We start from the raw sequence: 17165 nt of genomic DNA on the forward strand, positions 1-17165 counted from the left end.
AGCCCGTCAGAACAATGGTGGTCGTTCCTCACGCTTATTTAAACAAATCTTTTATTATTTTCTTTATGTAAGCTTTTTAGATGGCAGTATCAGAGTTCCCTTCTGGGGTCGAGAAATTGGTTTGCATTGCAACACAACATTTGCTTTACTAGAGACCAGAACCACGTTCAGTTGGTTATGGGTTTTGGTTTTGTGGGTGGTTGGTTTGGGGTTGGGTTTTTTTTGTTGTTTGGTTTGGTTTCGGTTGGGTTTTTTGGCCTGGCCTTTGAAATAGTTTTAAGTCCTGTTACCCTTGATGTGTTGTAAGAGTGTTGTGGTCCTACAATGCACCACTGCTATTGGCCATCCTTTACCTAAAGCTGCTGTTAACACCAGTCTCCTGGCTCCCCCCTGAGGACAAGACCCCTCAACATCTCCTGCATACTGAACATGTGTGCATCAACCAGTTCGTAAGACTTGATCCTACTATCGAAGTCTTTATCTTGGCAGGCAGAAAAAAATGGTTCAAATTGTATTTTTTTTCAGTGGAAAAACTATAAAAAGAATTGGAAATTCTTTTAACACTTGCTGAAATGCATTCTGAAGTACATACATCTCCATTACACATAAATTGGGAAGAAGGTAACATGGTTTTGGGTAATGTACCTGATCAGTCATGAGTCCTAAAAAAACCCAAACAACAAACAAACAGAACTTAGAATGCTAATTTGAGTAGGGCATAACTTACTTGTTAAACGTTGGTTTTAAAAACTATCTGTAGATGGTTTGGTTCATCTGCTCTTTAAAATTACATTTTTCCACATGTTATGCCAGATTCGGTACACTCTAAGATAATAGCAAAGTCTCTTCTGCTGAACTTCTGTGTGAACTTATGCCAAAATTTAAGTGAATGTTATTTTTAAAAATCATCTATATGCATTGCAATCCTGATTTGTCCATTCTCTAAGAAAAAATTACAGTCTGAACTAGTAATTTTTTTTTCAGCTGTCACAGTTTTGTAAGATTTTAAAAAACAAAACAGAAAACTCCCCCAAAACTTCCAGTACTGTAAATATTTTGGTGCCAAAATATTTCCAGTGAGGAAATGTCATGGGTCATCTGAGAACAATACTGAAGTATTTTGTCTTCTAGATCGATTTTTAATATAATAGAAGGAACAGAAACATTTGGGTTTGCACGTTTCTTAATATCTGGAATTTTTTAAGTTCTAAGTGGAAAAACTCTGTTTATATTTTAATTATTTTTTTATCTTAAAAAGCAATTATCCAAGTTAGATTAAGGATGTGGTGGTGGTTTTAGTCATCTTAGGAGAACTGAAAATAATTAAAATACTTTAAATAATTTATTGAAACTAAAGAATTATCTGAGAAAAAGAGATTTTGCAGGACTTAAAAATGTAGCTAAATCTTAAGATGCATGTGTAAAAGAAACTGCAGATAACAAACACGTCCCAGATTATTCTATGATTTCTGAGAGTTGAACTCCATAAATTCAAAGGGAGATCATTCTCAAGTGGAGGAGTTTTTGAGTATGGTTCTTTATTTTCTTTTAGTTTCCTTTTTTTAAAAAGAATGCTCCGCTTTAAAAAAAATAAAATTTTCAGAAACACATGTGCAGTTTCAGGTAGGATTTTAAAACTGATGGGCAAATGCGAGATAGGGATGACTTACAGCATTCTTTCATAAATCTAGAATTCACTAGAATATGAAATTATGCCTTGTAAAGTGACTTCTGTTGGATTATTTCAGGCCAACAATGTAAACAAAGATTTTTTTTATTGGTGCTGCAAGTAATGTCATTGTGGAAAATAACCATATCGATACAAGCTTGTTTTCAGAACAGACTGATTTTTATTTCATTTTATACTTGTACTACATTGGAGAGCTTTTATAGAATGACATTAAAGGTTATTACTTGGCTATCTCTATTTCTAGTAAGAAAAATAAAGTTTTCTAAGCTGTATATTTATATATTGCTTTCTGAATAAAAACTGATTCAAATCTTTTTTTTTTCAGTTAAATTACATACAATGGAATGTGTCTGTTTTAAAAAGGTTTTTTTTTCCCCCCTCAGAGTCATATTTTGGGGACAAAAGTTCTTGTGTAGAAAATGCTAGCGCATCGAATCTCACGAGTTCTTCTGTGCGAGGCCTGAATAGCACATGTATAGGAAAAACACCCCTCTCTTCTAGATCTGTTTGCAGAAGTCGTACCCCTCTTATGGGATATTCAGGTAAGATTAACAGCTCTAAAAGGAAATAGTTCTACTTACATTTTCAACATAATTTTATTAAACATACTTTATTTTTTAATGTGATACAGTAAGATACTGAAATATATTCAAAACACAAAACATAATGTGTTTTGTACTACAGAGGATGCCTGCCAATGAAAGATGCACCCATAGGGGAAAATAATACTTTAGATACTGAGTAGATGTTTTGGTATGGCAATCTCTCGTCACTTACTTTGTGTTCACGTATAAATTGTCAATATAGTTAGAATTCAGGCTTTTTTCAAATTGTCCAAAATTTGATTGTTTTTGTGGACATGCTGGTTTGTGTGGTGACTGAACTGAACAGCCCAAATCTATGCGCATTTCTAATCAGTGTTTCTTTTTAGGCTTCTAATGCATTGTACATCACATATCATGATGTCGTTCCCAAGTTTCTTGATGCAAGTTTTATGCATTTTATGTTGGCATCTTCAAAGGTGTAGAACACTAGTTCTGCAGAAGAACACCTACATGGTAGCTCATTGGGTGCACCTTTTGCAGTGCTTCTTACGAACAAAGTTGCATTACAGGGTAATGATGCCTTGTGCTACGTTGTGTCTATCTGTGTACTCTGGTAGTGAAGAAGTAATGGGATTCAAAGTTAGTTCTTTCACTGTCTGACTAATCATCCTTTACTGGACGTGGGGGGGGAACACAGTGACAAAGGATGAGGAAAAGGCTGAGATACTTAACGCCTTCTTTGCCTCAGTCTTTAATAGTAAGACCAGTTGTTCTCTGGCTACCCAGCCCCCTGTGATGGTAGGTAGCAGTGGGGAGCAGAATGAAGCCCCCACAACCCAAGGGGAAATGGTTAGTGACCTGGTACACCACTTAGACACCCACAAGTCTATGGAACCAGATGGGATCCACCCGAGGGGACTGAGGGAGCTGGCAGAAGTGTTCACCAAGCCACTTTCCATCATCTACCAGCAGTTCTGGCTAACCGGGGGACACCCAGCAGACTGGAGGTTAGCAAATGGGATGCCCGTCTTTAAGAAGGGCCGGAAGGACGATCCGGGGAACTACAGGCCTGTCAGCCTGACCTTGGTGCCAGGGAAGATTATGGAGCAGATCATCTCGAGTGCCATCAACGTGGCATGTACAGGACAAACAGGTTTATGAAAGGCAGGTCCTGCCTGACTAACCTGGTCTCCTTCTATGACAAAGTGACCCACTTAGTGGATGAGGGAAAGGCTGAGGATATAGTCTACCTAGACTTTAGTAAAGGCTTTGACACCGTTTCCCACAGCATTCTCCTGGGGAAACTGGCTGCTCATGGCTTGGACAGGCGCGCTCTTCACTGGGTAACAAACTGGCTGGGTGGCCGGGCCCGAAGGGTTGTGGTGAATGGAATTAAATCCAGTTGGCGTCCGGTCGCAAGTGATGTTCCCCAGGGCTCGGTACTGGGGCCAGTTTTGTTTAATCTATTTATCAGTGATCTGGACGAGGGGATCTAGTGCACCCTCAATAACTTTGCAGACGACAGCAGGTTGGGTGGGAGTGTTGATTTGCTCGAGGGTAGGAAGGCTCTGCAGAGGTATTTGGACAGGCTGGATTGATGGGTCGAGGCCAATTGCGTGCGGTTCAACAAGGCCAAGTGCCGAGTCCTACACTTCAGTCACAAGAACCCCATGCAACGCTACAGGCTTGGGGACGAGTGGCTGGAAAGCTGCCTGGCGGAAGAGGACCTGGGGGTGTTGATTGACAACCGGCTGAATATAAGCCGGCAGTGTGCCCAGGCGGCCAAGAAGGCCAACGGCATCCTGGCCTGTATCAGAAATGGTGTGGGCAGCAGGAGTAGGGAGGTGATCGTGCCCCTGTACTCGGCGCTGGTGAGGCCACACCTTGAATGCTGTGTTCAGTGTTGGGCCCCGCACTACCAGAAGGACATTGAGGTGCTGGAGCGTGTCCAGAGAAGGGCGACGGAGCTGGTGAGGGGTCTGGAGCATAAGTCTGATGGGGAGCGGCTGAGGGAGCTGGGGTTGTTCAGTCTGGAGAAGAGGAGGCTGAGGGGAGACCTTATATCTCTCTACAACTCCCTGAAAGGAGGTTGCAGAGAGGTGGGTGTCGGCCTCTTCTCCCAAGTGACAAGTGATAGGACAAGAGGAAATGGCCTCAAGTTGCGCCAGGAGAGGTTTAGATTGGATATTAGGATTGGATATTCAGACTGGATATTAGGAAAAATTTCTTTACTGAGAGAGTGGTGAAGCATTGGAACAGGCTGCCCAGGGAGGTGGTGGAGTCACCCTCCCTGGAGGTATGCAAGGGACTTTTGGACATGGCATTGTGGGACGTGGCTTGATGGGCATGGTGGTGTGGCTTTTTGTTTGTGGTTTTTTTGGTTTGTTTGGGGTTTTTTTGTTTGGTTTGGTTTTTTGTGGGGTTTTGGTTGGGTTTTTTTTGTTAATGGTTGGACTTGATGATCTTACAGGTCTTTTCCAACTTTAGTGACTCTGTGATTAGGAAAAGCTTCTTCACTGAAGGGGTTGTCAGACACTGGAAGAGGCTGCCCAGGGAGGTGGTGGAGTCCCCATCCCTGGAGGTATTTAAAAGACATGTGGATGAGGCGCTTAGGGACATGGTTTAGTGGCAGACTTGGTAGTGTTAGGTTAATGGTTGGACTTGATGATCTTAAAGGTCTTTGCCAACCTAAATGATTCTATGATTCTGCGATTCTATTATCCGTTCGGTCTTTAGTGTTCTTTAAGGTATTTAATGGTAATTCTCTGAAGCAGTTTCTTTGAAATCAATTCTTTAATAATGTATCTATTCCTCGTAAGAATACAAATTGGCTCTCCACTTCCTACTGAAATGAATTGTTGTTTTGCAAAATGTAAGTAATGTTAATGTTAAATTTCCTACAGCTGTTGTGATCCACAGTTTTCTTTGTGACTACTCCAGGAAATGGGGAATCAGAGTAACTATGATGTTGAAACCCCCAGAGCAGATTTCTCTAGACTTTATGCAACTTAAGAATGAAACAAACCCACATCTTCAGTTTCCTTTGATTTTATGTGTGTGTTGTTTAGCCTGGAGAAGAGGAGTTTGAGGGGAGACCTTATCACTCTCTACAACTACTTGAAAGGGGGTTGTAGAGAGGTGGGTGCTGGTCTCTTCTCTCATCACAAGTGACAAGTGATAGGACAAGAGGAAACAACCTCAAGTTACGCCGGGGGCGGTTTAGGCTGGATATTAGGAAAAATTTCTTCATTTAAAGGGTTGTCAGACATTGGAACAGGCTGCCCAGGGATGTGGTGGAGTCCCCATCCCTGGAGGTATTTAAAAGACATGTGGATGAGGCACTTAGGGACATGGTTTAGTGGTGGACTTGGCAGTGTTAGGTTAACGGTTGGACTCAATGTTCTTAAAGGTCTTTGACAACCTAAAGGATTCTATGATTCTATGTTTGTGTGTGTGCCTCTATGTATTTGTTTATGTTTGCTGTATTGTATGTGACGTTCCTTGATCAATATTTCATTGATCTGTATTGAAGACAGCGTATCCAGATTATCACATTCTGAAGAACACTGGTTGGTCACTCTATTTTTTTTTTTTTAGTGTGACAAACTGAAAAACTAACTGTCTTCCAAATAAAATTTGTGTAATTACCATACCTAATTTAAAATACTTATTATCTTCACCTTTTAGTTGTTTTTAAAAGAAGAGTTAATCTTGTGATCAGCTGATGATGATGGGCCAGGGATTGTACTGAGTAGAAGATTCAGAATAAAAATTACATTTTCGGCAGGCCTCAGATGAAACTTTATGTGAATGCTGTTGCTGACATCTTGTGGCCTACAGAATATAGGTAGAATGAGTGAAGGTTCAGATTCGGTTGTGTGCAGCATCAAAGATTTTGCCTAGGTGGTAGCCAGTTGCAGTTCAAACAGCCTTTTAATCTTAAGTTCATTTTGCCCTTCCAGATTCCTGGTAGGATTAGTTTTGATTCTTGGGGTACAAATTGAGTTTATTTAGAAGAAAATGGCAGGTTTGGTGTATTAAGCTTTCTCAGAAGGATGGTTCTGTTTTGAGAATACTCTTACTTCATTGCTTTTTGAGAGCAAATTCTGTGAATAACAAAGGAAGGTAATCATGGAAAAGAATGTAAATAATCACTACGAAGCAGGTAGAGTTTATTGGTGTTTCAGATTGGTAAATATGCCTATGCTATCAAAATCCAATACTGTTTAGATGTTTTTGAAAGTGTAAATGGGGCATGCCTTGTACATGCGAGTATTTTTCTTATTTTGAACACTAATGGTTATTTAATAATGGCATCTCTTCTGAAAATCTAAGTGAATTCAAGAAGAATTAAGTGAAGAATCTGTTCAATTCAGCTATTGTAATGTTCAGTTTGGCTTTCAGCTGCAACTTAAGAAGATTGAGATCATGAAAGGTTTTTCCAGTTTGTCTGAGAAGTTATACCAAAGTGTATGTAGCAGCTGCTTTTCATAGTGTGGTAATTACTTCAGTATTGCTCAGCAAGTTACACATTTGCTCCTTTTAATAGCACAGTCTCAAAATCTTTGGTCACAGATTGCCAAACAAAATGTCATTAGTAGCTTCTGAGAATTTGGAAGAATGTAACACCATTTTGCAAACATGAAACACAAATTAGCTGAGATACTAAAAGAAGCACTGTATAGGGGTTTTTTTGGTCTTTCATAGATTAAAAGAAGTTCAGTACACTGAATTAAAATGCCATCACCCCATTAGTTAAATGTCATGTTTAGGAAGTACTGTAACTTAGCACCTAAGAGCAGTGCTTCTTGAATAGTGGAGCATAATTTTGTGTGTGTGGACTCTATTACTATTGGTTAAGACATATTGTTGCACAGATCTGTGATGGCAGAGGGAATTTGGGGAGAAGTGGGAGGGTCAGCTCATTTTGTCCAACTCCTTATTGCCTCAATTCTGATTGCACATGATACCTCATCTCTGAAACTGTTCTTACTGGCTCACAGCATAGGTTTTAGGCACTGAAACAGTAGTGCTAGAAGACAGTTGTTTCTTAGCTCGGTGCTATTTAAAGTTCAGTACTGTATGAAGTAGTGTGGGAGGAGTGAGATGAAGGAATGCATCAAAACTAGTTTCCAGTCAACTATACTGCAATAAACCATAGTTGAACACAAAATAGCCCCGTTTTTTAAATTAGCTATTTGGATCTGTATGACATGAGATTAGGAATTATAGGTCTATAGAGTTCAGTTTAGGTATAAACATCAGGCTTATTGTAGGTCTATAGTACAATCCCAAAGTAGATTTGCTATGTTATGTTGGGCAAATTGCTAGAGCAGCTAGGTTGGTGGTTTTATCTACATGGCAAAAGAAAGAGACTAGGTAAGAAAATGAGGTTTAGGGTCTTCGGAAACGAAGTCATTAGGTGTTAAGGAGCTGTAATCTTAATTTTCACACTTAATTTTTGCAAGGGGTGTCTCAGAGGGATAATGGGACATTTAAAGAAGGAGATGAAACCAGTTGAGTTTGTGATGATATTTGGGCAAATTTAAGCCAAACCAATTTTATGACACTAAAAATGTTTTTCAAAAAAGCCACCAAAATGAAAATCAAATTATTGGGCCTCGAGCATACTGTAGATACATGTGTTTTAGAACAGTTTAGTAAGTTAAGCGTAAAATCAGATTAAACATATCTGTATATCTATATAAAAGACATTTGTTTCCCCTACCTTGACAAGATCTAAGCCATCTCAATCAGAGTTGTGCTTTTAGGGGAATACTAACTTACAGTATCTCTCTGCAATACACCTGATTTTAACTAGTGGTAATAGCTAGGCGTCGTTTTGAACTTAAATGGCAAATGTTTAATAATAGCCATGCCTTTTGCCATGTATTAAACATCTTTTTTGTTTAGTATAGAGATAGTGACTCAGAAACTGTATTTTCACTTGCTACAGAAATATGATTAGTTCTGACAATCTTAAATGAATGCATTCAATCAGTTATTTAATGTAAGAGTACGATGTTGATACTTAAGAAAGTGTGCCTTGTCTGTATGGTATGGCAAGTAAGGAGTTCAACAACCAGGATTTTTAATTTTTAACTAAGTTTGGTAAATTGAAAGGGCTTTCCATGGATATGGGAATGTAAACACATGTTTCACTTGGAATGTCAAAGTATGATCCTGTGAATGTAAAGTAGTGGCTTGTAACTAAATATATGCAACTGTTTTACAGTTACATCCTCATCTGCAGCCTCTGCTCATACTGTTGCATCGGTTATTGTAGCTGTAGTAGAAGGAAGAGGCCTTGCCAGAGGTGAAGTAGGAATGGCCAGTATTGACTTAAAAAATCCTGAGGTGATATTATCACAATTTGCAGACAATACAACTTACGCCAAGGTATTGTTGCATACTTAATTGATGTATCCCTTATAGGCTAATTATTGTGACATTCTTTCTTAAAAAAGCTTATGACTAATGGGAAACTAAATTTTTAGTTTGTAGAAGAAATTTCTCAAAAGTGAAAGTAACAAGTTCTAGAAAGTGTGCAATGTTGAAAGGACTACTACTTTCTTCACCGTGCCTCATATTTTAGAGAAAGAGGAAAGAATGTTTTGCAAGAGAAAAATAGCCTTTCTGCAAAAAAATAGTGTGTTGGAACTATGTGGGAGTGAGATGCCTTGTTTTGAAGAGCATTGGGCAATACATGGTAGCAGAACTTGCAAATATTTTTCATCAGGCAAAACAACTCGGAGAGCAGCACTGTATAAATATGTGTATGTGGGCAGGGAGCATAGGGTGACTGTAGGGCTGGCTTTATACAGTTGCATAAATATTCCTTCTCAGTTAGTTCAAAATGAAAATCACTCAGTATACAGCCAGGTGTTCTGCCTACCAGCACTGCATGCTTTACATTAATTTGGAGAGTAATCTGCCTGGTTTATGCAACACTAGCATTAATAAAACATCTTATTTAATGGTTTTGTTGTAGTTATGCATGCTAGAAAATAATGTGGCTTGTAGCATCTTGACAATATTCAAAGAAATAAAAACTAAATTTAGGTAGGAGAATAAGCAGATATGACTCAGAATATAAACAGCTATCAAATCTATTTACTAAAATGTATGTTGTATAATGTAATTTTTTTTTAATCATTTGTCCTGGTCTTAACACACATAAGTACATATTGAACCTGGCAGCTACAGAAATACTTCTTTAATACACAGTACTGAAAATCAAAATGAAATATGCACCTTGAAAATGTGGGTGCATGAGAAAATGTAGACATTCAGATGATGATGTGGCCAGTTAAATAACAATTCACTTAAAGGTTTGAAAGTGAAAAATTGATTTGCTTGTACCTAGGGGAAAAAAAAAGTGCCATGTGATCAAAAGAATGGTAAAGCTAGAATTCTGCAAGGAAACTTCAGATTATTTTTGTGGAAATTGTTTACTAATTTTAATGGTTTCATAATGATTTCAGATACTTCTAAGAGTAAAAGGCTTGCTTTTTGGCACGCAGTACCTGTGTTTATAGTCTAGAGTCTCCCTTGTTCTACTGTGTCAGGGTTAGGAGCTGTGTCATGGTCCCACGAAATTTATCTTTCTTAAACTGAGAAGTATTTTAGCTGCCCACATTCCTCCCCTACCCTTTTACTTGTGGTTTTGTCTTGAATTTAATGGTAAAATACAGTTACTTCTCTTAAGCCTTTCATACTTGTCTTTAAATTCTGATAACAGGACTTTCTTCTCTGTTACTCAGGCTTGTAACTTGGTAAGTTTACATCTTCTATAACCACCTGTCAGGCCATGGTCAGATTGTTTAGTATTTTCCTCCCTTACCATTCTAAAAGATGGCATTTTTATTTGTGCACATATCTTCCTAATTTTTCATTTAGATTACTGAGTTCTCAATTTTGTGGGCATACCTGATACTGTATTGACCATCCAGGCAAAAAAAAAAAAAAAAAAGCGCTGCTAGTGTACAACTGCTTTTTCCAAAATGTACTCCATGGCCTAGTTTCTTATCTTAATCTCTAACACCTTTAACAATACTGTCTATCTGCTGATCAGCTGTTTTCTTACAGTGTCACTATCTGTGTTTTGCTAGTGATTGATATCAAGTTTATTGTATTTTCTTTTTTTGTGCACCCTTTTATTTTTGAATATTCTATGGATTAATTCAGTAAAGTTTTCTTGTATTCTTTAAGTTCCTCAAGGTTTGCTTTAACTGTGATGCCTCTGAAAAAAACTTCCTAATGATTATCAGATACGACAGGCAGTAACAGCTCTCCCTCGCACCCCCCGATACCCTTAGATTATTTTGTGTATTTTTTTATGCTTGTTCACCTTTTCATTGTTATCTATCACTTCTTTCACATCTTAACTTATAAGTGCTTAAAATATAGTCTCTTTTTTCGTGTCTCTCCCTTGAGGATTTGTGGATGATTATATAAATGAATATAAATGCATAATGGTGTTTGTCTTTTCTTATACAGTAAACAAATAGAAAAGCATATAATGTACTTTAAATCCCTACAGCAGGTGTGTATAACATAATCAAAGCAAAGCTGGTTTAAATATGCGCATTTTGAGCCATATTGACAAAGGTAAGACTGAGATAAATGTTATAAGAGGAGGTTAGAACAAGGGATTATTAATATTCAGACCTGTTGCATTTCTTCATCTTCCAGAGCACCATTAACTTTTCAGCTGCGAGCCCAGAAAGCTGCCATCTGTTGAAAATAAGTCTTTCTCCCATCATAGCCATGGAATACGGTTTTGGATATTTCTGTCTTGCTTTGACAACAAGCATGTTTCTGTGTTTAAATAACAGGGGATAGATACCTCTATTTTTTTTTTTTTTTTTTAATTTAGTTTCATGTATATTTATGTATCTGTATCTATAGATACAGATAAATTTGACTTACTAGTGTAGAAGTTAGCAGAAAATTTGGACTTTATTTACTAGACTGGAACTGCTATTTTAAAATACAAGGATTCTGTAATTCGTTATTGTTCGTTTATTGTTGTGTAAATCAAAAATATTTGAGATTATATATGGATTTTTATTGAATTATTTTTAATTTTTTTGTTCAGGTTATTACTAAACTCAAGATTTTAACACCACTAGAAATAATAATGTCAAACACTGCTTGTGATGCAGGGAACAGCACAAAATTGTTCAGTCTGATAACAGAACATTTCAAGGTAAGCTCTTAAATTTCATTCCATCTTTTAGAGTTCTTGTTGATCACTTCTATATGATTGTTGATTTGAGAGTTTTCCACAACTTCTAAAACCTTAAATACAGTCAGATGTTGTGTTTTCTATGATTTTCAGGCCTAATTTTACCAAAAATAATCTAAATGCGGCTCCAGCACTGCTAGTTCTAATCCTGACAATTACAGAGACAAGTATGTTACTGATTAAAGCAGAACGTTTTGAATTTGTGTCATTGAAGTAATTTGAGCAATACTGAACCTAGGAAAGATTCAGAGATGAAAAAATCAAGCATTTTCCTTTACTCCTTCTTTGTTCTCTCAACCTGATGAATAGATGGGGCTAATGTATCACAGAATAGGAAAAAGAGCGCTGGCAGGGTAAAAGAGGCTTAGATTAACTAGTATGTGTAATTAATGAGTATGAAAGCCTCAGAACTTTTAAAAAACTGTATTAATTACTACTTGAATTGTTTCCATGTTGACACTGCTGATGGCTTCTTCACAAGTCCTCTTCTACTTCCTGACATCTCTCCTCTTTTTCTTGCATAAATCACATTGCACACATTCAGTTACATTGACCTGCATATCTTTATTCTCCATTTACCATTGAAGGTTTGACAGTGATCCCTTGGGCTTAAACCTTGGCAAGGGAGAACTACAGTTTGAATGTGAGCATTGATGCTAGCATGAAAATAACTCTTCCCGAAAAGTCATTAATTTTAACCAAATCCAGGTTAAATTCAAAATTTGGAATAGCTAGCTCTTGAGAGGAAAAGCAATATCCAAGAAAAAGCCTATGTTAATTTGCTCAAAACAGTAGTATGAGCCTTTTTATATGTACTCACTACCAGAGAGAAGGAAATATGAGTGACAGTAGTGTGGCTTGCTTGTGCTAATAAGCTAGAATGAATACTAATACAAGGCAGATTGCTGAATCAGTTGATGGATTTTCTTGGAAACACATTATCACTAGAAAAATAGAGAAGTCTGTGTGATGAAAAATTCTCTGTAACTTTTTAAACTATTTGATTTTCCCCCCCATCTTCACAGAATGTGACTTTTACAACTGTCCAAAGAAAATACTTCAATGAAATGAAGGGTTTGGAATACATAGAACAATTGTGTGCATCTGAATTCAGCACCATTTTCATGGAGATTCAAACAAAGTATGTTTAAATAAGGAAAAAGCAGATAAGTTTTTAACAGCTTTTTACATAATTAGTACACAAGTCTGTGGCTTGTTGCAAAAGTTAGAAAATCATAACAGAGCTGTTCTTTTATTTTGCCCTCCAGTGTTTCTGGTATATCTAGAAACTTAAATAGAAAGCCCATTACAGATCTTTTTTTCGTTGAGTTTTCACAGCTTTCCACTTTCTCCTTTTCATTCTCTCCTTAAAGATACAACTTAACAGCTATGATTGCCTTTCCTTCTGGCCTCAGCAAATGTTTTCCTTGTACCAACAATTTTAAGTAGTGATACTTGGTGACCTGGGTCTTCATTTCAAGTCATGTGTGGCTACTGAGATATGTATGTTCACAATACCAGCTATATAGTGTGGGGTGTCAAGTGTACAGAGATTCAAACATTCACGAATATTTGATTTACATGCATATATGTGCACTATACATGGGTTAGTGCGTACTTAAAACATAAGGCTTTTTCAGTGCTATCAATCCCAGTAATTGTGAAGCAGAAGTGTGAATGTGATTTCTATAGTGCCCCCCTTGGATTTGTGGTATTTAAATAGCACTATTCAACATTCACTAAAGATTGTTTCTTTCCAAGGTACTACTGTCTTGCAGCTGCTGCAGCTTTGCTAAAATATGTTGAATTTATTCAAAATTCAGTTTATGCTCCTAAATCACTCAAAGTGCGTTTCCAGGGGAGTGAGAAAACAGCTATGATAGATTCATCATCGGCACAAAATCTTGAACTAGTAATTAATAACAGAGATTCTCGGTAAGAATATCTAAGTTTACAAATTACACTTTTATAACATTGTATTTCACCAAGTTTCCTTGACGTTTGTGTCAAAGAGCTGACCATTATATTTATTTCTGTATGACAGAACTGATACACCATTCAGAGCTTTTAAAAAAAATACTTGGAGAGAGAAATGCATTACAATTCAGCACAAAATTTCTAGGATAGGAAGTCCTATAAGTGAATTGCAGGAAGAGATGATCCATAGTCATCTTTACATTGATGTCTATATTTTATTCAAACTTATGTATTACGTTGATGCAAAATTTCACAGATTGTGAAATGAAAGAGGCAACATTGCTGCAAGAAGTTGCTTATGCCTAGGTTTTAATTATTTTACAGAAGATAAACACTCCGGGCTTGAAAGGTTGTTTTACTTTCCTTTAGCTCTAAGGAGTAGTGGCAAACAAAGTAATTTCTATAATGATGGTCATGTGCAATGTGATACTTGATTGCATGGTAGTTCTTCACAATGAGAACAAAGCTTGGAGCACTTCTTTCACCAGGAGTTGCTTGGCTTCTAGGCAGAAGAAGCTGCAAGGCTTACCTTCTCAAGACTGTTATGCGTCCAGTTAGAAAGACTTGGAACTTGCACTTTGCTGCCTGCCAGGTTCTGAGATCCACCTCTGTTTAGAAGTCCACACATCACCCTGATATAAAAAGGGGAGCCTGGAGATTCCTCACTCTCCAAGTATTGTTTGTAAGAGCTTTCCACTTGGAGAGATGTCGTAGAATCATAGAATAGCTTGGATTGGCAGGGACCTTTAAAGATTATCTAGTTCCAGCCTCCCTGCTGTGGGCAGGAACATCTTTGACTAGATTAGTCGTCCTTACTCATCTGCCACTGCTATTTCTGTTCCCTGTTCCCTTTTCCCTTTTCCCGAATTGCAGAGTATACAGTTAGATCTGTTCTTCAGAAGTGGGAGGTAACTATAGTTTCTTTCTATTCATCTGTCATGCTTTGCCCCCAGTTCCTTCTTGTTTGCTCCTTTGCTTCATATGTAACTGCGGGAGCCAGCCGCTCTAAGATTGGTACCTTCAGAACACTATTTTCTGAAAGCCTCTCCTAATTCCACAAATGGTTTTGAGAGGAAGGAGGTCACAGGAGGAACTGAGCAACAGTAAACTGCTTTAAGGTTCTCTTTTTTTAGCATTATTGTTGCAGAATTTTTGCTGACCCAGTGGTGAGTTTGAATCAAGCCACACGCAGCTATATTTCCAGTACATAGGTCTTGCCCATAAAGCCTGGTTAGGTATCTTTGTATCAGATATTAACGGGTGAAAGTTAATAGTACAGGCACACACCAGAAACACCTAAATGAAGTTCTTGTGCCAATATTAATTCTGGAGGGACTTGCCTCTCTGCTTTTACTGTATAGAGAAATGAGCCCTCAGTTGCTTAAAGGTAGGCAGTGTGGATACTATTCCAAATGTAGGGTTCTCCTTATGTGTTGTCATGAGTTGCATCTTACAGTGAATATGTCCTTAATAAAACTGGCTTTGAATTTCCCCCTTTTTTAATTCTCTTGACTATTGCTTTGTTTTTTTATACCATGGTATTTCAGGAGTTTCTGTAGTATCTATCTGCTTGTTTTGTATACTTGTATCAGATTTCTTCCTAGTCAAGTTCTGGTTTCAATCCATGTGTTTATATGGCCCCAATGTTTTCACTGGCCTTCTTTCAAGACAATAACATTGAAGATTTCAGGTTTCTAAAACTGTTCAGGTATGTACTAGATGTAAATATTATAGGCTGTTTATTTTAAACAGATACAATCAACCCTTAAGTGTGAGACCCTGGGATGTGTAACATGTAAAAGCCATGAACATGAAAATAGTATTTATAAACCGTAAGCATGTTATTTGGCTCCTGTATTGACTGTAAGTCAGTTCTTTAAAAAAAATAAAATCAAAGTTTATTTCTCTCTTGGACTTCTAAGTATTTTAAACCATTTTCAGAAATGCATTTTAATGAAAGTGTTCTGATAAGTATTTGATCTCAGATTATAATTTGTCTCCTTTTGTAGGGTTAGTTTGTTTGTTTTTAATGAGTTCAATGGAGAGGAAAAGTGTGAACAGCACCACTGCAGTAGGAATGGAATAGTATGACAAAAAATGAGGAAAATACTGAGTACAAATGTATTTCTATACGTTGGAATATGATATATTGAGGGCTAATATTATATTAAATTACATTAAATTACCTGACTTCCTAAACTGCTGTAGTTCATATAATATACATGGCAAATAGGGAGGTGCTAAGCATCCCAAAAGCATGCCTCAAATTTGTAGGATACTCTTACCTGAAAATGTCACTTGACATTTACCATGTTTATTTTTGTGAGTGTATTCTTCACGTGTATTTTGTTTTCAAAGGAACGGTCACACGCTTTTTGGTGTTATAAATTACACAAAAACTCCAGGTGGAAGTCGAAGACTTAGATCCAATATCCTGGAGCCACTAGTTGATGCCGAAACAATTAACACAAGACTGGACTGTGTTCAGGAATTTCTTCAGGATGAGGAGCTCTTTTTTGGTCTTCAAGCAGGTAAGAGTTTATTTTTTAATACATAGTATTATATTTCTTTTTAAACATTTTTTCTAATCTATGGAAGTATGCAGTGTGACTCAATATGTTTGAAAAGTATTTTTTTAATGATTTGTCAGGTGACACATATAGTGGACACATAATTTTTTTGAAGTAATCTTTATTATGATAGTAATATTTTTCTCAAGTATTTTGCTAAGAAAAGTGAATTTCTCTGATAAAGTCAGTGAGCCAATAGCATTTTTGAAGAATTTGAGTTTGTCTCTTTACCTGTATGGCTAGATAAGCACTATGTTTGCCCAGGTGGCCAAGAAGGCCAACGGCATCCTGGCTTGTATCAGAAATAGTTTGGCCAGCAGGACTAGGGAAGCAAGGAGGCTGAGGGGAGACCTTATCACTCTCTACAACTCCCTGAAAGGGGGTTGTAGAGAGGTGGGTGTCGGCCTCTTCTCCCAAGTGACAAGCGATAGGACAAGAGTAAATGGCCACAAGTTGCACCAGGGGAGGTTTAGATTGGATATTAGGAAAAGCTTCTTCGCTGAAGGGGTTGTCAGACACTGGAAGAGGCTGCCCAGGGAGGTGGTGGAGTCCCCATCCCTGGAGGTATTTAAAAAACGTGTGGATGAGGTGCTTAGGGACATGGTTTAGTGGTGGACTCGGTAGTGTTAGGTTAGTGGTTGGACTTGATGATCTTAAAGGTCTTTTCCAACCTAAAGGATTCTATGATTCTATGTTGGAAGTATACAAATATACATAATGTATACTTTAAAAACAAATAAAGGCATTGCTGATTTAATACTTGTTGTGTATGCATATTTTTTTTCCGTTGCTTCGTAAAACATAGTGGTCCAGACAAATGTAAAAAACATACAATACCAGAGTATGAGTTAGTCCACCTGAAGTTGGATCATGTAATCTTAATCTTTATCACAGGAGAAATATGATTCAATCTAACAAAAAGAATATTGCTGAATTGATACATATCCACCTGTACAATAATCACTACATGCTTAGGTATGGTAAGTGTAGTTATGACAAAATAATTTAGATAGCAGGTTTTTTTAACCTGTTTTTTCCCCTGGTAAATAATTTGTGAAGATAGAATGAGAGAAAAAGATCAGCATAAGTATCACTAAGTAATTGTGTGCATTAAAAAAAAAAATAGATTTTAT

General features: G+C 37.3%; 1 protein-coding gene across 1 annotated transcript in view; it reads left to right on the top strand.

Annotated features, from left to right (window-relative positions):
• Positions 1-17165, top strand: part of MSH4 (mutS homolog 4) — a 44216-nt gene that overhangs the window by 542 nt on the left and 26509 nt on the right. Inside the window, exons 2-7 of the mRNA XM_059821597.1 lie at positions 2074-2232; positions 8471-8634; positions 11336-11446; positions 12511-12626; positions 13247-13420; positions 15821-15993. Coding sequence (XP_059677580.1) covers positions 2074-2232; positions 8471-8634; positions 11336-11446; positions 12511-12626; positions 13247-13420; positions 15821-15993 — 897 coding nt within the window. The remainder of the gene's footprint in view (positions 1-2073; positions 2233-8470; positions 8635-11335; positions 11447-12510; positions 12627-13246; positions 13421-15820; positions 15994-17165) is intronic.

Source organism: Gavia stellata, chromosome 10 (assembly GCF_030936135.1).
Source record: "Gavia stellata isolate bGavSte3 chromosome 10, bGavSte3.hap2, whole genome shotgun sequence".
Taxonomy (NCBI): Eukaryota; Metazoa; Chordata; class Aves; order Gaviiformes; family Gaviidae; genus Gavia; species Gavia stellata.